The sequence below is a fragment of the Castor canadensis genome, chromosome 4 (assembly GCF_047511655.1).
Source record: "Castor canadensis chromosome 4, mCasCan1.hap1v2, whole genome shotgun sequence".
NCBI classification, from domain to species: domain Eukaryota; kingdom Metazoa; phylum Chordata; class Mammalia; order Rodentia; family Castoridae; genus Castor; species Castor canadensis.
In genome coordinates, this window is record NC_133389.1 from 75,575,707 (window position 1) to 75,598,807 (window position 23,101).

At 44.4% G+C, this 23,101-nt stretch overlaps 1 protein-coding gene across 4 annotated transcripts; it reads left to right on the forward strand.

The window, feature by feature from the left end:
- Nucleotides 1-1,908: 1,908 nt before the first annotated feature.
- On the forward strand, nt 1,909-21,949 carry Ammecr1l (AMMECR1 like). 4 transcript variants are annotated; one of them, XM_074070454.1, is made up of 10 exons: nt 1,909-2,046; nt 3,549-3,657; nt 8,861-8,945; nt 10,707-11,151; nt 13,333-13,443; nt 13,753-13,867; nt 14,914-15,004; nt 16,865-16,961; nt 17,953-18,006; nt 18,710-21,949. In XM_074070454.1, exons 3-9 carry the CDS (start codon nt 8,906-8,908, stop codon nt 17,978-17,980), a joined length of 927 nt encoding a protein of 308 aa, XP_073926555.1. In that variant the 5' UTR covers nt 1,909-2,046; nt 3,549-3,657; nt 8,861-8,905; the 3' UTR covers nt 17,981-18,006; nt 18,710-21,949. The 4 variants fall into 4 exon arrangements, with proteins under 4 accessions (XP_073926555.1, XP_073926557.1, XP_073926554.1 ...); XM_074070456.1 differs by having other exon boundaries at nt 17,931-18,006; nt 18,710-18,768; XM_074070453.1 differs by lacking the exon at nt 17,953-18,006.
- The last annotated feature ends 1,152 nt before the right edge of the window (nt 21,950-23,101 follow it).

The window sequence follows — 23,101 nt, forward strand, 5'->3', positions numbered from 1 at the left end:
GGCAAATGTGGCCTTGACAGTGATAAGCACATCAAGTCTGTGACAGGAATTATGAAAACTGCTACGGAAATCTTTGGTTTTAATAGTCACCTTTCGTTTCATAAAGCACAGGTGTGTCTTTCTTCCTTCTCTGCCATCCTTTGCTGGGTCTGCTCCTGTCCAAAGACACTTAATACTCTTTTTGCCTTGAGCTTAGTTGCCTACCAGTAACCCACATGTAGTTATGCTAAAAGTCTGCAGCAGGAGATCTTATTATGCTTTCATACATTATGAATTCAAAAGCAGGTTTTGCTGGGAAGCTTTACTGTTAGACACGATTTGTACTTTTTTACTAGATATTTTGGTCTCTGAGGACAAACATGTTAAGGGTGCCTTGGACATCAGCAGAAAAGCAAAACAGTACACAGTTTTCTTTGTCCTGGAGTCACTTTACTTGACAAAGCAGAAACTGCTTTAAAACATGGCTTGCCTTTGCTGCAGAGCCTGGGCAAGTAAGGTTTGGAGCTGTTAGGGTAAGAAAGCAGGACAGAAATAAGACTTCATTCAATCCCCTTCTGCAATTTTTTTTTTTCGGTGCTGCAGTTTGAACTCAGGGCCTACACCTTGAGCTACTCCACCAGTCCTTTTTTTGATGGGTTTTTCTAGATAGGGTCTTCTCGTACTATTTGACCAGGTTGGCTTCGGACCACGATCCTCCTGATCTCTGCCTCCCAAGTAGCTAGGATTACAGGTGTGAGCCACCAGCACCCCGCCTGCCCGCGTCTGTAATTTTTTAAATGCTGGGGAGGGGGGGAGAGGGGAGGTATAGATCAATAGAAGACATGCTTAGCATGTTCGAGGCTGTAGGTTTAATCCTCAGCCCCCTCCCACACACACAAAGTAGAATAAGCAAAAACTGTCGCCGTAAGATCAAATGTTGTCAAAAGCAAACATCTGGAATTAAAACTATTTACTTCTAATTTTGGGGGGGGGATTTTTTTTTTTTTTTTTGCATGTTCTTTTGAGGCCCTTGCTCTGCTGATGCTGAAGAACGTGCATGGTCTGTCTATGGAATAATTCTGTGCAGTGGGTATTCCGCTGAGGTCATCGCCAGCTGGGCTTCGGCGGTGACGAGTGGCCTCCTACACGAGCTGCCCGCCATTCTCCAGGACATCAAGAGGTTGGGGAGGCCAGGTACCGGCGCTCTCCGAGGGCCTGGACCCTGGCCGGCGTCTGCTTCGTCCCTGGCTGGTCTCAGCTCCCCTTCTAGCCTGCTTCCGATGGCTGCAAGCCCGTGGGGCGAGATGACATGAGCGTGGGCGCTTGACGGGCAAAGTTGTTGGCAGCTCCGCGTTGGGTAGTTAACGTGGAGAATGGCCGGACCGCGAGGCTGGGGCTCCCTAGTCCGCAGCGCGAAGCGGCACATGCAGCAGCGCCGACGATACGGCCACCCGGCCCAGACAACAGCTCCCGGCGTGCCCTGCGCGGGCCGGCCAGGCAGCCGAGGCGGCGCAAGGGACGCTGGCCTTATCTCGGTCTTGCCCGTCTGCCCCTATTTTGCCCAACTGCCTAGAGTTCGGCCCCACAAATGCAACCTCTCAAATTCAATCTCGTAAAGTCGGCTCCAGCCAATAAAGTGCGCGGACCTAGGCCACATGACAGTAGTGGGGGGCGGTGCTCCCACGCTCCGGCATCTCTATGGTTCTCCGCGGCTCGCTAGAGGGCGTGTGGTCCACTGGAGGACTCCCTACATTCTTCCTCCATTACCTCACTGCCTCCGGTGGATGCTGGGATACCGGAGGACTCGGGTCCCGGGTCGACTCAGTCCTCCAGCCGCCCGGGGAATACCTCTAGTTCTTCCCGGCTGCCGCCGCCGCCCGGCCGCTTCCTCCTCCGCTTTCCCGCCGGCCTCCTTCGCCCCGCCCGGCCAGCGCCGCGCGTCCGGCCCGCCTGCGGGCCCGCTTCTCTCGGAGCCCCCACCCAGGCGCATGGCTCCATGAAGCAAAAGGAGAAGGCAGAGCGCGAGAAGTCCCGTCCGTCCCGGCCGCGTCTGGGCCAGGAGAAAAGGTGGGAAACTCGGACTGCGCCGCGCCCGCCCCATCCCTCGCCGCCGGGCCGGGCCTCCCTCGGTTCACCGCCGGCGGCTCCCCGGGCCTGCTCACGCCGGGGCGGGCGTGGGAACCCAGGAGTGCATCCCTGGGGTGCCGGGCAAGGGTCCCGGGGCGGCTTGGGGGAGGGGCTCCGGCCAGCGGCGAAGGAGGCGGGCGGGGCCTTGGGCCGCGCGTCCCAGCGGAGGGCCGGGGGTCGTGGAGCAGGGAGGGCAGGCAGGGCAGGCAGGACAGGGGAAGGGTGGACGGCCGCCCCTGGCCCGGGCCGCGAGACCAGGCTGTGCTCGGCTCTCTCCGCAGCCCGGCGCCTGCACTCGCTCCAGGAAGCAGCGTCGGGTCCGGGTAAAGTTTGGTGGTCTCCGGCGCCTCCTGGTGGCCCCCCACTCACGGTCCTGCCGCCCCCTCCCCCGCCCGGCGTCTGGATTCCACCCCCGCGGCTCGGCCCCAGCTGCTGTACCCGTCGCTCTGTGGTGTCCCCGCTCCCCCGGCTCCCGCACTCTCCTGCCCCTCTCACCCTTCACCTTTTCTTTTGCGTGCTTCGCCCCTCCCCGTCCTCGCCTCTCTCCACTCAAGTCTCGTCCTTCCCTTGCTTAACTCTTCACGCGCGCGCTTTCTCCTCTTCCTCTTTTTTTTTTTTTCCAACCCCACCCTGAGTCCCTCCTTCCTCATCCATCCACCCCTGGCCTCCCGTATCTAATGTCCCTCCATCCTACACTCTTGAGTTCATGCCTGTGCTTCTTGGGTGGGTTTTGCCCTTCATTTCTTGCTCTCCTCCATTCCCTGTCCTGATCTGACTCCTCTAGGTGCTAAGCTTCCTCACCCTTGTTCCTTTGGGCCTATCCTCTTTCGCTCCCCTCTCCTGGGATAGAGTGGGTGGGGCCTGGACTCCTGTTTACATCTTTGGGAATAGCGTATTCTCTAGGACTGGGGAATGAGGAGAGTTGGTAAGATTTATGAAGAGGTTTGTGCGAGACCGGGAGTAAGGATGGATGATGATACCAATGCTTATCGTCCCTCCTGGCTTAACAAGCCTGTCCTCAGGGCCCTGGCATGCTGTCTACTAACTCTTCCCTGCTATTTTTGCAGAGGATTTAGGAGTATGTTTGTAATCTGAAACCAGAGGAGAGCCTCAAAATGATCCGGCCTGACCTGAGAGCAAATTTTGACCTAAATTGGTGGTTTGGGGAAGTTTTTATATGTGTCTCATGTTCAAGTTCAGTACAACCCTTGATCTTCAGTGTCCTCCCTTAGTGATGACGCTAAGGATGAGGTGATTCGGGGCAGGGACTGCTGTTTCTGCCTCTTATTTAGTGTTGGAAATGTTTTGAAGTAAGGAGAATCCTCTTCTGTAGCTGTTTTCTTTTTCTAGAAGTTGTTCTGTTGTAACTTTTCAAAAAACCAGATCTGACCTTTGTACTGCCTGGGTTTTCTTAGTTCACCGTACCTGCATTTCCATCTTAGGTACAAGAAGAAGGAATGGAACTGGAAGGAAGAAAACCCATTCCAGAAACAAAATAGCTTCTGTCCTCTGTTGTAGCAGTTCCTCTGGCAATACAGCTTTCTGCTTTCAGTGAGTATTATGGACATTCAGAATGAAATGCTGTTGCTTTTTCTGGTTTTTAGGCTTGTGTTCGGATTTTAAGATGTAGGTGTACTTTTTTCATTTGTATTCTCTACTTTCATGAGAGGCTGGAAGAGTAGCTCAGTTGTAGAGCAATTGCAAAGCCCTGGGTTTGCGCCTCAGTACTGCAAGAAAATAAACTTCCTGTCCACTTCCGTGAGGTGGTCGTAATGCTGGTGAAGTTCTTCTACTTGCTTGTTTTAAAAATAAATATTTGAAGACAAGTTTGTTTTCCATAAATGCATTAGAGTAGCAAGGCATAGTGGAGCACACCTGTAATCTTAGCACTTGGGAGGCTGAGGCAGAGGATCTCCAGTTGGGTGCCAGCCTGGACTACATACAGAGACCCTGTCTTTGGGGGAAAAAAAAAAAAAAAATAGGGCTGGTGGAGTGGCTCAAGTGGTAGAGTGCCAGCCTAGCAAGTACCCTAGTACTTCCAAATATTCAAAACAAAAACCATTAGAGTGACCTAGTTGATGGTATGTATAGCACTGTATTTCTTTTATATTTCTAGCCTGTAAGGTCTGGCTCCCCACCCTTCCTAAGTTGCTCTATTAATTATTAGTGGTAGTGGGTTTCAAACCCAAAGCCTCATGCATGCTAGGTATACACTAAACCACTGAGCTACATCCCTAGACCTAAATTACTCACTTTTTTAAGACACCCTAAAAGATTGTCTTGATTCTTAACTAACTCAGAGGTTAATGCAATTCCTTATCGATTGTTAGTTCTCATTCATATGGTTTTAGTCTTCACGTAGTTTTAGAACATTTTGCCCTGTCTTCTTTGGTGATATTATTAAATCCTTTCACAGACTTGAAAATAGCTATAATTCTACATGCAAACTTTAAGCAAAGTTCTAGGGGGAAACTGCTCTTTGGGTTTATTAATGATAGCATGCTGATGCTGGGTATATAGCTCAGCGGTAGAGCACTTGCCTAACATGCTTGAGGCCCTTTGTTCTATCCCCAGTATGCTACCAGAAATGTTTTTTTCTACTTGTAAGAGTTTTTCAGGTGCTTTGTATCTTGTCAGAGCCCCCCAGCCCCCTGTGAGGAAGGCAGGTGACAAATACTTTCATTTTACAAATAAAACAACAGACCCAGAAAGATCTGGTACCTTGCTATAAGTCACATAGAAAGGGGAGAAGAGTCTAAAAAGTTTTAACTCCTGTATTCCAGTGTGTGTTACATATATCTGTTTTTTGCTCGGAAAATGTTCATGTATCAAGTGTTGTACATGTATATACATGACAGTTTCAAGAATATAGAAGTAATTGTTTGGGATGGTTAGCAGAATGTTTGTGGGGTTTTCATCTGTTTCCTGGAATAGTTCCATAAGTAGGCCAGAATTACAGCTCAGGTGCCATTTCAGTGCCCATAATATAATTATTAAATTGAATTTCAGCTCAACTCACAAAGGAAACAATTGCCTGTTCCCTCTAGGAAGGCTTCATTTGAGCAGACATCTGGACAGTAAATGATAACAGAAGAAACATGCAGAGACCTCCTTTCAAATCCTTTGCCTCTTTCCCACTTCCCAAATCTTTATAAGGTTTTATCTTCCAATAAACTATTTTGAGACTTGTTTTCAAAGGGTGAATCTAAAGTTTTTTCCACTTTTAGATATTTTAATCTATAGTAGTTCCTTTAGTCTTCAGTGTATATCAAGATGTGCACAACAATAGCATATTTAACAAGTTTGGTTTCTTTTTTATCTGCAAGCTTAAATGAGGGCTAGTAGAATAAAATTCTTATACGTCTCGGATAACCCCATATTTTTTCATTACGTCTTTCGGCATTTCAAAATGAAGCAGTAGGTGGTTTATTAGAAGTGATTGCTTTCCAAAGAGGAATAATGAGGTCATTGAATTAATTTTATTTATTTACTGTAGTATTGGGGTTTGAATTTAGGGCCTTGTGCTTGTCCTGCCCCCAGCCCAATAACACATTCTTTAAGATTGCAAGGTAGCTGTTAATAGAACTGTATTATGAGAGTGTTTATTTCTCTAGAAATAATAATGCTGTGTTATTTTTATAACCAACTGTACTTTTATTGGTTGGGGTACAAATAGTATTAGAACTAATAGACACTTAACTAGTTATGTGCAAAAAATACATAGTTTGTGGCAAGGCTCTTTTTTCGTACTCATTGAATAACTCACAGATAACCTTTTGTGGTGGCAGGTTCACAGAAATGTTATGACTTGCTAGGTTTGCACTCAGATTTTGCACATCAGAGTTGGGATTTGAGCCAGAGCCAGCAGTTAAGACTATGGTCCCAAAGCCTAGGCTCTGCCCTCTGCAGATGGGAACTGCTCTGGAAAGACATCAGCATACTGTATTTTCAATGGACTGAGTAGCCTTGGAAGGGACCCTTAAATGCAGTTTAGGTTGTATCATCTAGTCAAAGGCCAACTATGGCCAAGACTGACCAGTTACTGGTATGTTTTTGTTTGTTTTGTTCTTTTCTCTTCAGTGTATTTTCCTGCCTATATATGGGTATGTTTTAGGAAAGACCACAGCTTCCCAGTATAAATTGGGCCAAAAAGTGAATTTAGGTGATAATTGACCTACTTTTTATAAGTATCCATATTTTCTACCCATTTTGGCTTAATTATTAAACCATTGGTTTGGGCTGAATAATTGAGTTGGCATTGTTGATAAGAATAGGTACTTAGACTTACCTATTTAATCTGACTGTGTTATTCACTCACCCTCACATTCTGAGACACTCCATGGTCAGCTCACCATGGAGCCAAGGAGCTACAGATTGGGTGGTCTATATTTTTTTTAAAGGGCAAACTTAATACAGTAACTGGAAGATCTGTAGATAAGATTATTGGTGACAGCAGTTTTATTGTGGTCGTGCACATCATACATGGGGCACAATGGTGGGTGCTGTGAGAGGTAAAGCACAGGTACAACCCAGCCAAGCACTGCTCAGTTTCCTCACAGAGCCTGAGGAGTGATGGCCAGGTGGCCTCTGTCATGGCCCTGTCATGAATAACCTGAGTGTTATATGTCTGGTAAGGGGAAAGTGTACCCTGTTAGGAGAGGGAAGCTGAGGCCTCAGCAGCATACTGAGGAAGGGGCAGTGACTTTGAATACTGGGGGCAGACTTAGCTTTACTTGACACTTGCAAGGTTAAGAGGTCTTGGGAGGAAAAATAGTGGTCCCTAATACTACATTTTACCCAGCTTTTGTTGTTGTAAGGATATTTTTCCCATCTGGTGGAAATCAGCTTTTACTATTGTGTTCTCATTGATTATTACAAGGTGGATATCCCATAGGAAGAGGAGATCACTGCTGCTGACTCTTGATGTGACCCTGGAGTGTAACCTTGCGAGTCACCAGCCAAGGCTTTAAAGGGTCACAGTGGTGCATGCTTTAATCAAGCAAGGATTTCTATGCCTGGGTCCACTTAACTGCAGAGGAGCTACCTTCATTGTAATTTGTACTGTGGTCAGTGTGCTATCTCAGGGTTTTTATGAAGTTTGGGGATGGGTGAGAACAAATTCAGTTTTAGAAGAGGTAGACTATGTCATTTGATAGAGGGCTTTTGGGTTTTTTTTGTTTTGCAGTGTTGGGGTCTTATGCATGCTAAGCAAGTGCTATCTCATTGAGTTACACCCCGAGTACCTTTTTTTTTTTCTTGGCGGTACAGGGAGTTGAACTCAGGGCCTTGTGTTTACTAGACACTCTGTCAGCTCACTCTGAAGTGTCTTAAACTGGTATTTTCAGAATTCTCCAACTGAGCTGCTGGAGCACAGAGTGTGACTTGATCATTGTAGAGCAGTCCTAGGGGCTGAGTCTGGAGCTACTTTGTTGTAATGAGATGCCTACTTTGTTTTAGGGTTAGAAAAGTCACAGACCAAAGATTAAGTGTTTTGGGTTTTTTTTTGTTTTGTGGGACTGGAATTTTAACGCAGGGCTTCATGCTTGCTAGGCAGGCACTCTACTGTTTGAACTACACTTCAGTCCATTTTGCTCTGGTTATTTTAGAGATGGGAGTCTTGAGAACTCTTTGCCCCGGATGGCCTCTAACCTCAGTCCTCCTGATCACAACCTCCCAAGTAGCTAGGATTACAAGTGTGAGCCACTGGCACCCAGCCCAAAGAGAAAGTTTTGATAAAATGGTAGATGATAGGTGATATTGATAACAGTTAATGACTGGGATGTTTACTGTCAGCACCCCAGTTCACTTTATGTTCTTTACCTGTCGATTAGTTAACATGTTTTACGTTGGCAGATAAGTAAAATATCAGCTCTGTTAAAAGTTGCCTTCAAAATAATTCAGTAAAAGTAGAGAAGGTAGAGAGAGTAGGTGTTGCATACTAAGCATAAGTGAAAAAGAGTGACCATATATTAAACCTAGTTAAAGCCAGGAATTGGATTTAGTAGAATTGTTTGTCAAATTGTTTGCTTAGGAGCCTCCTGGAGAAATTCCTGAGTATAAAGAGCCTCAAGATTTTGGTTGGGTCTAGCCATGTGAAATCATAGTTTGAAAGGATGTGAGGGAACTGGTAAACGTAAAACAATAGGTGTTATTTGTGATCTTGTTCCACGGCAGATAAGTGAGTGTGTTACGTGTCAGTCTTCTAGACTGGAGTTCATAGGTACTTGATATGCTTTGAAATCCTCTCTTGTTCTGTTGCAGGGACTTTTACCTGTTAGTAACTATCACTTGCTTAGGAACCACTGAGTTGTTGCCACTGTATCATAACGTTGGCCTTTTTCCTACAGGTATGGTTTGGTGTAATGAGAATGATGAAAGGTTTAAAAAAAAAAACTTAATGTTTCATCCCCTTTCTTTGATCCTTTGAATTCTGGGACTCTAGAGACAGAGCCTCAAGGCTCTGTTGGCCTTGTTGAAATACCAGCTCTCTGGAGATAGTCCTACTACTTCATCTGGCATGTCTCCTAAGCCCACAGTATACAAGGTAGAGTCAAATGAGAGCATAGGCCAGTGACATCCATTGTGGACTCAAATGATGGTCAGGGGGTGGGTACTTTAGCTAAGGTGTTGGCTTTAGACTTTAGGTTTTGATTATTTTTTTCCCTGGTGCCTTTTTGTTGGCAAACTTTGTAAACTATTAGATTAGTTTTTAGTATACCCTAGAATGTAATTTGTTTTCTTATCATGTTCTTAGGAAAGGGACTGAATCCAATGACTATATTGGCAGGTCTTATCTTCCATGTGGCTTAATGAGAAGACCCAACCTTGGAATCTGACAGGTAGATTGTAGTTCAAATCCTAGTCTGCCACGTAGTGGCATCGTGGTCCCAGGCACGTTCTCTTGCTTATTAATCCTGAGGTTCTTCTTCCTCTGTAAAATGATGTAACATTTTCTGCCTTGCTGAAGATTTTGAGGATTCAGTGAAATCCTGATTGAAACCTTTGCTCTGTACAAACACTGATCTAAGCCTGAGTGCACAGCTAAATCCTGGCCATCCTTGAGTTGCCCTACTAGTGGGGAGCAGTGGAGCAAGAACCTAGATGATAGCCACACCTGTATTCTCAAGCTGTGGGAGGAAGAATGCAAGTTCAAGATCAGGCTGGGCCATATAGCCAGACACTGTCTCAAAAAAGGAAAAAAAAAATAGCTCAGATGATAAGAGCAGCTAAATGTAGTGACTGTTTTATGACCTTTACAAATGAATATTAAGTTCATTTAATTCCCCTAGCAACTCCAGGCAACAGTTACTATTGCTATCCTTATTTTGAGGAAACTGAGTCCAAGAGAGATTAAAACCAGGATTTGAACTCAAGCCATCTGGCTCTGGAGGCAGCATTTTTAACAAGACATTCTGCTCCCTCTCTTAGCAATCTAAATAAGACAATGATATCCATGCTCAGAAACAACCTAATCTCTGAGGGCAGTATTAATGTATCAAGTTCATAAGTCTTTCTCAAAAATAGGCCCCCTTTTTAAGCCAGAATTTGAAGTGTGCCAGCTATTGTTCCTTGGCTATTACAACTTTCCTCTTGCTTAGAATTGTCCTAGATGTGCATTTTGTCACAGGTTAACATATATGAACAATAGAAATAACATTTGTAAAATTTTTATATTTCATTCAACCTAAAGTGACAAATTGTGTACAAATAATTACATTGCAAATGGATATGTAATTATCTAAGGTTGTAGAATTTACAATCAAAATACTATGTTGTATAGAGCAATGCTTAAAAAACAATTATAGCGGGGTGAGGGGGGGGGTGTATTTTCCTGATTCTATTAAGGGCTGGTAACCTTTCAAGGGAAAAAAATAAATCATATATCCCTTCCTCCCCTTGACATCATGATTTGGGATACTGTGCCCCTTGGCCCATGTCATATGCTGCATTTTGTTAAGCTAGGTGTCTTTGTGTCTCTGCCTGGCTGTGACAGAGCAGAAATGGCTACCTCACAAAAGGACTTTGAAGCTTGAGTCATTCGTGTGAATAAAGGCTTCCAGTAAATTGCAGACATTTTTGGAAAGGGTCTTGAAAGAATAGAAATGTATAGAAATTGAAGTGAGTTCAAAGGGGAGCCAAAGAAAATGAGGGAGGGGTTGGAAGAAGACAGACAGATGGGAGCTTTATGTTACAGGATCCTGCCTTTTTCTGAATGACATCTGCTTTTCATCCTCATTCTTGTCCAGGGCTGAAACTGCACAGATAGATTTATGTTAGTGGTGAGGAAAATGCTCAAAGGATGTGGTTAACAAGGAAAAGCCTAAAACATTCCTCTGGAGTTCTTTAAAAAATAGTATGGCTCAATTTAGAGCCTCATTTTAGGTAGAGAAAGGAATATGAGCTGGGCGCAGTGGTTTATACCTGTAATCCCAGCATTTGGGATGCTGAAGCAGGCTGTTGTGAGTTTGAGGCCAGCCTGGGCTACATAGTGAGACCCTGTCTCAGAGAGAGAGAGGATTATAGGCATGAGCCACCAGTACCCAGCTTGTTTTCTCCTTTTAACCATTCAAATCAGTGTTTAACTGTTCTCTTTGGGTTAGGGTTCTGCAGTATTCCAGACCACGAGCACCAAATCAGGATGGGAAAAAGACGTTGTGTTCCTCCACTCGAGCCCAAGTTGGCAGCAGGCTGTTGTGGGGTCAAGAAGCCCAAGTTATCTGGAAGTGGAACACACAGTCACGGGAACCAGTCCACAACTGTCCCCTGCTCCAGTTCAGGACCTCTTCAAAACCACCAGCATGTGGACAGCAGCAGTGGACGGGAGAATGTGTCGGACTTGACCCTGGGACCTGGAAACTCTCCTATCACACGGATGAATCCCGCATCGGGAGCGCTGAGCCCTCTCCCTCGGCCCAATGGACCTGCCAACACCACTAAGAACCTGGTGGTGACTGCAGAGATGTGCTGCTACTGCTTCGATGTGCTCTACTGTCACCTCTATGGCTTCCCGCAGCCACGACTTCCTAGGTTCACCAATGACCCCTAGTGAGTAAATCAGGCACTGGGACCACGCAATGGGCACATTGGCATCTTTCAGAGGCCACTCTGTTGACAGGGCCTGTACTTAAAAAGCGATAACATCATTTGAGCAAAGGGTAATAGGAAGAGCAGGATGGGAAATCTCCAGATAGTACGTAGAACATTCAGTGGATTCAGTTGATTGAAAGTCCTGCGTGAGGAAGTACACACTTGAGTGAAAGCTGACCCGTCAGTGGATTCATTAAAGGAAGGGGGATAAGTTTGTTGTTAAAGAAATGTTCCAGAAATGGGCACTTTGTTCTTTGCTCTTCTGTTTGCTCACATGGCAATGAGTAAGTCATTTAACTTGCCCTATGGAGAAGTCACATCACACCATTGGGGACCCCGGTAGTGTTGAAAGTCCAAGTGAACTGGTAGTGTCTGAGGGTCAGGCTGGAGACGAGAGCGCTCATTCATTGGGAGCTGATGTTCTTAACAAGAGTCACCTCCATTGTGTTCATCAGCGATCCCATGATGATCCCAGAGGGCCATTGACACCCCATCAAGAAAGTCAGAATCAGTTTTCTTGCTTTTATTTCAGGGCTCCACCATTTGTCCTAGGACCTCTATAGAGATTTAGTCAGTGACATCAATAAGAAATATCTATAAAGCAGAATGTAAAGTGAAGAAGCCCTTGCCAGTGTCGTCGTCAGAATTGGAGGCAGCTCTGAGCTGGCTTTGAAGACCACAGATGCTTTTGGTGTTTTGTTTTTAAGGCAGTGCTTTTGGAGCACTCATTTATCTGAGATCATTCGCTCCTCAGCTATTGATGCCACACTGAAGCTATGCAAAACCCTGGGCAAGGAGTTGGTGGGCATAAAGAAAAAGTTCTTGCCCTGAGGAGCCTTACTGTTCAGTTGGCACATCACTCATACATACATACACACACACACACACACACACACACAAAACAACAACAACAAAAAACCAGAGAAGTTACTCTGAATGTGTGTGTCCAAGGAGAGGAAATGTGGAAAAGAATAGGTTGACTTAGGGGATCCTTGCTGTGGGTACTGTGATCAGAAAACTCCCAACTGAGCAGGTGGACATTCTGAGCCTGGATAAGATGTATTCAAGACTGTTATATTTAGGGCTTTGTATTTTCATCCCATGGGTAAGAGATCTTGTGGGGTTTTTGAGTAAATTTGGAACAGTAGCTTTGGCTGACACTGCAAGTGCATTATCAGAAGGAAATGATGGGTAGGTGGAGTGTCTTCTGAGACCAAAGATGTAGATAACTTAGAACATTTCAGTTGTCTTTGATGATACTATTTTCTTTTGTTGGTACTGGGGTTTGAACTCAGGCCCTCACACTTGTTAAGCAGGTACTTTACCACTTGAGCCATTCTCCCAACTTTAATTTGTCTTTGAGAAGTCATTAACTCAAGAGTCTTAACAGGTAAGGGTGTTAGGAGTATGGAGAGATCTCAGGAAAAGGGAAAGTCCTGATAGTCACCATCAGTCTGATATAATTTAGTGAAGCATGCCTTTGGCCTAGGAACAGAAATGGCAACTTGTGCTAATAAAACACTTTCTTGAGAAGGCATTGTTTTTCTTTTCTGAAAATCCATGAGTAGGAAATATTTGTAGTTTGCCAGGGGTGGTTAAAATTATGGGAACAGTGTGGGGCTTGCAGATGGGTGGGTGCAGAGCTATACAGGCAAGGTGTGTTGTCATGAAAAATGGAGCTAAGTAACATGGATACTCATAAAAACAGAGTAAGGACAGGAAAATATGGAGAATTAGAAGGAAGACTTGAGTATGGTGGCATGCCTATAACCCCAGCACTTGGGGGCAAAAGTAGAAAGGTCTTTTGAGTTGAAAGCCAGCCTGGGCTACATAAGAGAGACCCTGTCTCCAAAAAAAAAAAAAAAGGAAGAAAAAGGGGAAATTGAGTCCCAGGCGAGGGAGATACCATAATGAGGTTTCAAAGTAAATTAAAGTTGTTAAGGATGGAGCACAGGAAAGGCTACACTGAGAGCCTTTCTTCCTGCTGTCTTGTAAAGGTTTCCTGTGTTTTCAGAAAGGCTGAGTTCTTCAGGTAGCTGGCAATTCAGAAAATCTCCTTGGGGAATAACAGAAATGAACAGGAACATTATCCATGATTAATCTGGGGCTGGAGAATGTTTTGTGTTTTGCTTTGTTTAGTCCACTCTTTGTGACCTGGAAGACAGGGCGGGACAAGCGGCTTCGTGGCTGCATTGGGACCTTCTCAGCCATGAATCTTCATTCAGGACTCAGGGAATACACGTTAACCAGGTAATGACAAAAACATTAAAAACATACATAAATTGGCTAGAATTGGAAACAACTGCCTAACCTCATTTCTTCTAAGTAATACATTTTGAGCAGTCCCTTTTTGGTAGTCAGGAAATAGAAGGACTTTAATCTGATGAGTCACTTATCAGTTCCTACGTAAGCAGTTAATATTCATATTAGTGTTGATGGATGGTAGATGGTCTCTTGAGTATCTCAGGACTTAGACTCATAGCTATGTGGGCTCTGTGGCATGCAGTGTTGGCTTCCAACTCTGGAGCAGCCTCACTTATGTTTTCTGTCCCCCTCTAGCGCACTTAAGGACAGCCGATTTCCCCCCCTGACCCGAGAGGAGCTGCCTAAACTTTTCTGCTCTGTCTCCCTCCTTACTAACTTTGAGGATGCCAGTGATTACCTGGACTGGGAGGTGAGAACAGCTGCATTTGGAACTCTGCATCTCTCGTTGCATTTGGGTTCGGGTTAGTACATGGTAATGTATCTCCTTCATTGAGAGAGGGTCTAAGATTGAAAGCTGAGTTTGGAATCAATTGTGGGCAACATAGGTGTGACAGAAATGGTGCTGCTCTGTTAGAAATAGTAAGAAATATAATGTAAAGACTCTGCTCCCATTTCTTCCCAGTCCACTTTGTTCTACATCTTCCTCACATATCTAGCAAAAAAATAATGGGATAACCGACTGGGTACAGGGGCTTATGCCTGTAATCTCAACTATTCGGGAGACACAAAGATCAGGAGAATTGCAGTTTGAGGCTGGCCAACCCAGGTGAAAAGTTAGTGATACCCTAATAAGCCAGGCATAGTGGTGCACACTTTTATCCCAGCTATGCAGGAAATACAAACAGGAGGATTACAGTCCAGGCCAGCCCAGGCAAAAGCACAAGAGCCTATTCAAAAAATACCTACAGCAAAAAGGGGTGGGGCATGATCCTGAGTTCAAACCCCAGTGCTTCCAAAAAATAAATAATGGGATAACAAAATATTCCAGATCCTCCTTGGCAAGCCCTTGAGGAAAACATATTAGGAATCAGATATGAAGGAAGGCATGGAGGCAGAGCCTAAAGTTGCAGGCCAGCCTGGACTACATAGGCCCTGTCTTAAAAAGCAAAAGAACCAAAGGCATCAGGATAATGAACTGAGGTATTAACCTTGTGACATGTTCATTTAGAACAGGTTAAATGTAAAATGTTCAAAATTATTGGGTGAGGTGTTTAAAGAATTAATTTTTACAAGCTTCATATTCTCAGAGAGCTGGCTACACATGCATTTGACTTTTCCCTTAAACTGAGCTTTAGTTGCCCTCTATACTTGAGAGAGTTAGTCATGGGAAACAAGAAATTCTCCTTCTCCCAAATCTGGGTCAAGCAGGTCAGAGGACAGTGTCAATTTATATGTGGTGACTGGAGTCCCTTTAGAATAAGTAAATGCCATTTACTTGATTGTATTTTCCCATAGGTAGGGGTCCATGGGATTCGTATTGAATTCATCAATGAAAAAGGTGTCAAACGCACAGCCACATATTTACCTGAGGTTGCTAAGGAACAAGGTGAGTTGGACAAATGGCATTTAAGAAAACTGTACCTCTTACAGCTGTGCCAGTTAAAGGGCAAGGGAGTGCAGTGTGTCACTAAGAATGAATGTTTCTTAATACCTGTCAAATTCTTACAGGTCAAGGATAAACTCTCAGAAGAACCTAGGAGCTGGGAAGAAATAAGGAAAAACACTTCCTTGCTTGCTTGCTTGCTTGCTTAATGCATACACTTCTCAATGAATAGTTTTACTTCCTGGCCCTTTAAGCTACTGTGGTAATAGCAGCAAAATTCCAGCCATCAGCCTAACTGCATTGTAGTGTTCATATTATAAAGGCAAGCCTCCTGTTTCAGTGAGTGCTGGACTTTTGATCACGAATCATTAGACAGTGTTACACTTGGCAAAGGGCAGAACATTCTCCTACTATTTTTAATGAACTCGGTAGTTAATGAGTTCTTAAAATGGAGACATTAAAGGTAGGAAGTAGTCTGGGCAGGGTTTATCTTCAAAAGAACATCTAGAATACCCTTAAATGTTTATTTTTGCTTTCTGTGGTATGTAACCCCATTTTCTTTCTTTCTTGGAATAAGTCTCTTGAAAATACTATGTGAAACACAGTATTTGTTGGGTGTAAACCTGGAACAGAGAAAAATACCCAGTTAAGTATATTAATGAACTAATTATGTGGAAAGCAGTTGCCTTATTGGCTTCCAATGTGGTTGTGTGTAAGTTCTTTCAAAAGCAACGGGAATGGTAGAGCTCCTGCTTTGCAAGTGCAAAGCCCTGAGTTCAAAACCCCAGCCCCTCCAAAAAAAAAAAGGGAGCCACTTCTGTGTGATCATAAATCTAGTAAACTTCCATTCCAGGAACAAAAATGCTTTCTTCAGAGTGAGATGTTAATGATATCTTACATGGGCAGGTGTGGTGGCTCACGCTTATATTTGTAAGTACTCTGGAGGATCTTGGTTCAAGAGAAAAAAGTTAATGAGACCCCATCTCAATCAGTAAAACCTGGAATGATCAGAGTGGTGAGACACTCCTGTATTCCCAGCTATGCAGGAAGCATAAATAGGAGAATTGTTGTTCAGGCTGGCCTGGACGTAAATGCTAGACCTTGTTAGAAAAATACTACAGCAAAAAGGGCTGGGGGTTTGGCTCAAGTGGTAGAGCACCTGCTTGGCAAGTGCAAGGCCCTGAGTTCAAACTCCAGAAGCACAAAACATAAAGGGGGTAGGGATCTCATACAGTAATCTAGGTGGGGGGGGGGAGTTGTTTTTTCCTTTTGATGAACTTAACTTTATCTGTTAAAAATGTATAAGACTGACTCTTATACATTTTTCCATCCTTCTAAGGTAACAGTTTCCTTCCCGCTCTCAGTCCTCTAGCGTAGAGAACAGGACTTAGAGAAGTCATCAGGCTGAAGGAGGGCCACTCAAAGGAGTAAAAGCTGCAGAGGTTAACATCCACTTTGTCCTCCCTGGGCACAGTGGAGCATACCTATTATCTCAGCTACTCGGGAGGCTGAGGCAGCTCAGGGCAGCCTGATGACATAATGAGCCCACGCTTCCCACGGCGCATCCCGGGTGAACTCGGAACCATAATTATACCGGGGTAATACCCACAAGGAAGGATGCAGGAGCAGGGAACCTGCAGACAACCATCATAGCACATACTGGGCCATGTCACATCTTAGAGTCTCCACTTGACTGTGAGGCAAATGTGCGTATGTAGGGCCAGTGCTCAAGGACTCTGCTCCAGCACAGTTGGCTGCTCTGCTTCTTAAATCCCATTTGTTGACCTATACTAGCTGTATTCAAGTATGCCCCTATCTTACTTGATTGTGTGCTGATGTAAGTGTGGCCTCTGTTCTCCTTAGATTGGGATCAGATCCAAACAATAGACTCCCTGCTCAGGAAAGGTGGCTTTAAGGCTCCAATTACCAGTGAATTCAGAAAATCAATCAAACTCACCAGGTAAGCCACTGTCTCCTTGTTATTTTCATTTTAGTGGGCAGTTGGATAGAAGGTACTTTTGATGGGAAGGGAAAGAAAAAAGTTTTCTCTGCTAATGTCCCTAAGCTAAATATATATATATATATATATATATATATATGTATGTATATATGTATATATGGGTAACATTTAAGGCTGAGAAAGAAAGAAACAGCAGCAAAGGCAGAGGCTCCCCAGCAACCTGAGCTGACAGTGGGGTCAGAGCAGGAGGAGTAAGCCTGCTGAGTGAGGCAAGGATGCTAAGGTCGAAGTTAGGAGGGAAGGCTCCCAGTGTGGAGACCCAGGGTCAGTTGAGGAGCTTCTCCTGACCTCAGGGCAGTCAGAGATGGTTTTTATAAGAAGTTAAAAGGATACACCTCCCGTTTTGGGGCTAGTACTTCTGTGGGAAGACTACTTAGTTTCATAGAATTCACATGGACTTGGAGTCTGATTCCCAGCTCAACCACATTCTAGCTGTGTGACCTGGGCCAGCTATTCCACCTCTCTGAACTGTTTCCTGTCTGTAAGATGTGAGTGGTAATTCCTTCAGGTTGTTGTAGGATGTGGTAAGGTAATGTATGGAGAGTTTCCAGCCCCAGGGCCAGGCAGCATCAGAGGTGATCATAGATGTCAGTGCCCTTCCCATCCCTACTGACATTGAAAGCACTGACAGGTTAGTTTTTGTGGGCCCTCTATCGGGCCCCTCATCTGCAAAGTGCTGAATCATCTTATACTAGCTGCACAGGTCTGTTTGGAAGATTAACCCAGTGTTTTTTAAATGCTTTCGATTCCAAAAATTAAGGGGCTTGGGGGTGTAGCTCAGTGGTAGAGCACATGCTTAGCATGCATGAGGCCCTGAATACCATCCCCAGCATCAAAAAATAATTTTAAAAAAGACACTCTTCAAATACAAAGCATTATTACTATTATTATTACAATTTATTTGAACAGCCATTTCCCTGTCAAAATTCAGGAATAATCACCTTGCAGTGGAGGAGTGATTACAGTGGGAAAGAGATGGCTCTGGGTAAGGATTGTCACACCCAGCTCCTGTGGTCTGTAGTAGGCTCCATAGGTTTGTAACACCCCATGCTTCGCATCCTGACTCATGGCTCTTTCCAGAGCAAAGCCAAAGTGCTATGAATTCTGTTTTTATGACCCTGTAATATGGCATACTCATCTGGGGATTAAGACCTGTTCTATATAGCCCAAGGATCTTGTAACCTGCTTCATCAGAATTTGACCCAGAATTAGGTATCTGTGCCCCCTTTTAGTTATAATAACTCATTTGTTGGTCTTCTAAAATTGAGGTTGCATTTTTGTCAAATTTATCTTATTTTAACCTGAAAGTAGATGTGCAGTTTACACTGGGTTTTGGCGTAGCCATCTTCCAATCTGTCACCCTTAATTTGACCTTGAAATACTTCATCCAGACCCAGTAGCAGATTGCTTACGAGCAGCCTGATGATAAGCATATGTAGTGTTTAAAGGTGGGATGTGCTGAAATACATTCTCAGGGGTGAATTGTGATTGTGCTTTTTCATCTTGTTCATTTGTAATAACAGCATTGTTTTCTTGTGCTGTCTTTCATTTTCTGTAAGTAAGATTGCTCTTGGTCTTCCATTTTATTCTTTCAAAATGTGGGATAAGCTTTTGGTTTTCTCTGCTGAGTGACTCTTCAAAATGAGATATTTGAGATTCCTGATACGCTTGCCTGTTTCCTTATACAGGTACCGAAGTGAGAAAGTGACAATCAGTTATGCAGAGTATATTGCTTCTCGACAGCACTGTTTCCAGAATGGCACTCTTCATACCCCGCCCCTCTACAATCATTACTCCTGACACACGGCTGCATGACCAGTCCCACCCCCCTGTGGCCACCAATGGCTATGACATCATTGGAGCAGATGCCTCCTCTTCCTGGTCCAGTTACTTCTATTACTGCACCATTTTATGATGCTAGCTTCCGTTGCCAAGTCTGCCTCCCGCTGACTGAGGGGGGTGTGGGGTTACATTGAATGAAACAGAACTTGAGGGGCCCAAGCCTTATCTCAGCCTTTCCTCAATATGGGGTTCCATTGGATTGGGGCTTTCTCCATGACCAGTGAGAATTACTGTGTGGGTTTAGAAGACCCTTGTTTGGTGACTTGCTGTGTGTGTGGTGGCCACACTCTGGAAGCTGGAATTGATGGTGCATGAAGGTGTGCCCACACACATGCCCACGGCCTCCCCATCAAGTAGGTGTATCCCCCTGGCAGTCTGGGCAACGGAGTCCAACAAGAAACATTTTTAGGTTGTTTTAAATTCCTTTTTTTAAACTTCCAGTTTATTGCGTACCAAGAGTTGATTACAACCTACATGCTTCATAAGTGGACGCCATGTTAGGGTTGGACGTGGGCACCATGAGCCCTTCAAGGCTCCTGGACAGAGACCCACATGCAGATCGGAAGCCCTTCAGATGGCGTTGCAGATCCCATTGCTCAGTAAGCCTCGAAGGTTTTAATTGCTCACCCTACCTGAGCTGAATTTTCTGGCACTCTTCCTGCACTGAGTCTCCTGGTGTTGGACAGAGCTCTGTGGTGTAGCCTGTTGAGGAATGGAATGGAGATGCCCACAGGAGGTCCTGGTGTCATCGCTGCGAGCAGGTGTGAAAGGAGAGAACTCTTCCTCACCACCCGGCTACCTCACCCCAATTCTGGTAGCAGTGCCTATGTAGCTGGATCTTGGTTCTTCAGAAGCATAAGATGGGCAAACAGGTGTTTGGGTTGGGTTTTAGGAGGACACATTGTAACAGGAGAGAATCTAGGGTCTCAAAGCTGGCTTTGTTTTCAAGCAAACATCCTAAGAGACCTTTAAGCAACGGAGTTCCTTTTTCTAGTTTGCCTATAGAAGTGGGACAACAGTTGATATTTCAGTCCTTACTAGGACTCTAGAACAAAGCTGTGTGATTAAATAAGGTGAATCTTTATCTTGCCAACCATGCTGGGAATATTCATCAGGGCAAATTTCCAAATTGCTCATGTTTCTCTGAGTGAGTCATTGAAACTTTCATGTGATATTTTCCTTTCCCATTGTTGCTGATTTCCAAATAGCCATCAGCAAGTTTTCTGCTCTCGTCTGTTCTTCACTTGTTTGGTGGTAAAATTTATAGAGCCAGGGGACTTGGGAAATGCTCTGAAAGTACTGTCACAAAGGCACTGCTAAAGTGATTCACAGGAAGAGGTGGCCAGCTGGAAGAAAGGATCCTGAGGATGATACACTGGTTTTCCACAACATGCTTAGAGAACTGTTGAGATGGATTGGGTATCAATCCAGTGAACATATGTCTTGATTTAATTTATTTTTTAGAGTTTATGTGGTGATGGTGTGGCTTTCCAAAATGGGTAAATACTTGTCAAAAGATCTTTTGAGTTTTATTCTGCCAGGAATGGAGGAGTGGGAGCACGGGCACCATCTAAGAAGGGACACTCATGCTATTCTAGGCATTGCCTTCAAGTTCCTAGGAAGGAATAGGGTGTGTGAGAGGAGCAGCTTGTGCTGCTGGTGAGGACTTGAGATGGATGGGGGAGATGTGGGTGGGTGTCAGAGTGCCCAGGCTGTGCCCCGTCACTGCCTGGCTGGGTTCCTTTGGCCTGCCATGCACCCCTGGCAACATAGGTGAAGATGTCTCATGGCTTCCTGCTGCTGAGGATAATAAATGTGTTACAGACAGATGTGACATGACAGCAGGTACTCTCAGGTGCCATGGATTGATGTCAGGGTGGTCAGCTCTGGGCTGAGCCACCCATCTCCAGTTTGTGCAACAGTATTGACACATAGGGCTACACTTACTGTTCAAGTGTTCTATGTTAAAAGTTGTGTTTAATTTCTAAAGATTAAAAAAAGCAAAAAAAATGGTGCTAAACTTCACCCCTGAGCACGCTCAGTGAGACTGGTCATGCAAGCATTTACAGTGCCATGCTCCTCAAGCCTATTTTTCTTGTAGAGACGTTGCCCTATTTGTCTTCCCCAATGTATAGTTCGTATTTTATTTTATCAAGGGTGGGGTAGGATACCTGCCATTTAAGAAAATGAACAGAAAATTTTAAACCCAAGAAATGGGGAAAAAAAAAAAAACAGTGCACAAGAATCGGGCTGGTGAAGCCCAGCACCACACTGAAGTAGGCTCAGTGGTTTTGGAGTGAAGAAGCCTTACTCCCTGCACATTCCCTCATCCTCCCACACAAGTCCAGCCATGGAGATGATCGGGTTCCTTTTGCCTTGTCAAGGGGACTCAGGAGTCAGCCAAGGGAAACTGTTTGGCCCCGGGAAGAATGGGCACTATCGCTGTCTCTTCTGACCAGGGCCAAGTTAGGAAGCAGTCTAGAGGTGTACAGACATGGCCGCCTCAAGGAAACGCGTGGCAGGTGGCTCTCAGGAAAAATACCGGGTGGCTCATCCATGTGGCAGCTTTGCATAGGGAGGTAACAGCTCTGAACTGGAACTGAACTGCCTCCCACACGCTTGACCAAAGCAGTGATGAGGGTGGCTGATCCATGCTGAATGAGTGGTGGGTAGAGGAAAGGGATTGTTTTCTGCCCAGTGTTTCCTTTGTCCTTGGACCACTCGAGCTGAACAGTAGGTAACCACTGTTGTCAAGGAACCAGTTCAACTTTGCTGGCTTGGTTTGGAGTTTGTTTCATCCCTAGCTGTGAGTGCCTTTTGGTCTGGAAAGTTGGCTTGTCTCATCATACCCACAGCTAGGACATTCTCTCTGTAATTATGAATTGTCCTTGTTTTACATGAAGTAAAACAGAATGTCATTGATCACTAGAGTTTGTCAGTGTTGGGTTGTTTCCACTGTGAGGTTCTTAAACTTTTTTCTTCATAATATTAAAACAACTCATGTTAGGGACCCTTTCCACATGAAAGGTTTGCAGTTGAGACATTATATATATTTCACTGTTTATAATAAAAATCATCTAGACGAAGTCCTGGGTGTTAATTTTAATATTTCGCACAAGATCTGTTTTCCATGATACGTTAACATCTACAATTTCACTAACTGTTGCTGTTATTTTCTATTAAGATTTCTGAAGCCTAGGGAGCTACATGTTCTTTTGTTTATTTACATTCTTATTTCCCTGAAGCAAGAGACTCTATGGCCTTCAGTGCAAAGACTTCAGACCAATTCTTTATATTACACTTGGTTGCCTCTTGGCTATATAACTTCTGAGTGCAAATCATTGAACTCTTTAACGAAGTATTGTAGAGAATAAATCATAATGGGTAAAAACTCTTGTCTGTCTCTTTATTGTAGATAGCTAACTTGAATTGCCTGAAATAGTAGGATTTTTCAAGAGTGAAGATTCATTGTTTTCATTAGATTGCCAAATGAAGGCTTAGGGGCATGGCTCAGTTGGTAGAAAGTCTACCTAGCAGGTACAAGGCCCTGAGTTCAAACCCCAATACCACAAATAGATAATCTAAAACTGACCTTTTCGGAAAGTTACCATTGGTGTTGCTAATTAATTCAAGCAAAGATGCTGGAGTGTAGTAGTGGGGTCTAACCTGACCTGACCTAGAAAGGATACGCATTTAGAAAAAATGGAGCCGGGGCCCAGGAGGCAGAGATCAGGAGGATCCTGATTTGAAGCCAGCCCAGGGAGACCCTACCTCGAAAAAACCCATCACAAAAAAGGGCTGGTGGAGTGGCTCAAGGTGTAGACCCTGAGTTCAAGCCCCAGTACCACCAAAAAAAAAAAAAAAGGCATTCGTTTATCTAGCATGAAAACATTCACATAATGGGATTATCAATCTTTAAATTCTTACTTGAAAGGAGAGATTTTTAAAATACCTGGTTCTATCTCTAGCAATAAAGGAAATGCAAATTAAAACCACACTAAGATTCCACCTCACCCCTGTTAGAATAGCCATCATTAGCAACACCACCAACAACAGGTGTTGGCGAGGATGCGGAGAAAAAGGAACCCTCTTACACTGCTGGTGGGAATGTAAACTAGTACAACCACTCTGGAAAAAAAATTGGAGGCTACTTAAAAAGCTAAACATTGATCTACCATTTGATCCAGCAATACCACTCTTGGGGATATACCCAAAAGAGTGTGACACAGGTTGCTCCA

What these genes read in the sequence shown, in the direction of transcription:
- Ammecr1l (XM_074070453.1), top strand. Translation starts at nt 8,906, where the DNA reads ATGTGGCTTAATGAGAAGACCCAACCTTGGAATCTGACAG. An exon ending in GTGATTACCTGGACTGGGAG is followed by an intron (nt 13,868 to 14,913) that starts GTGAGAACAGCT and finishes ATTTTCCCATAG; the next exon opens with GTAGGGGTCCATGGGATTCG. An exon ending in AAATCAATCAAACTCACCAG is followed by an intron (nt 16,962 to 18,709) that starts GTAAGCCACTGT and finishes TTCCTTATACAG; the next exon opens with GTACCGAAGTGAGAAAGTGA.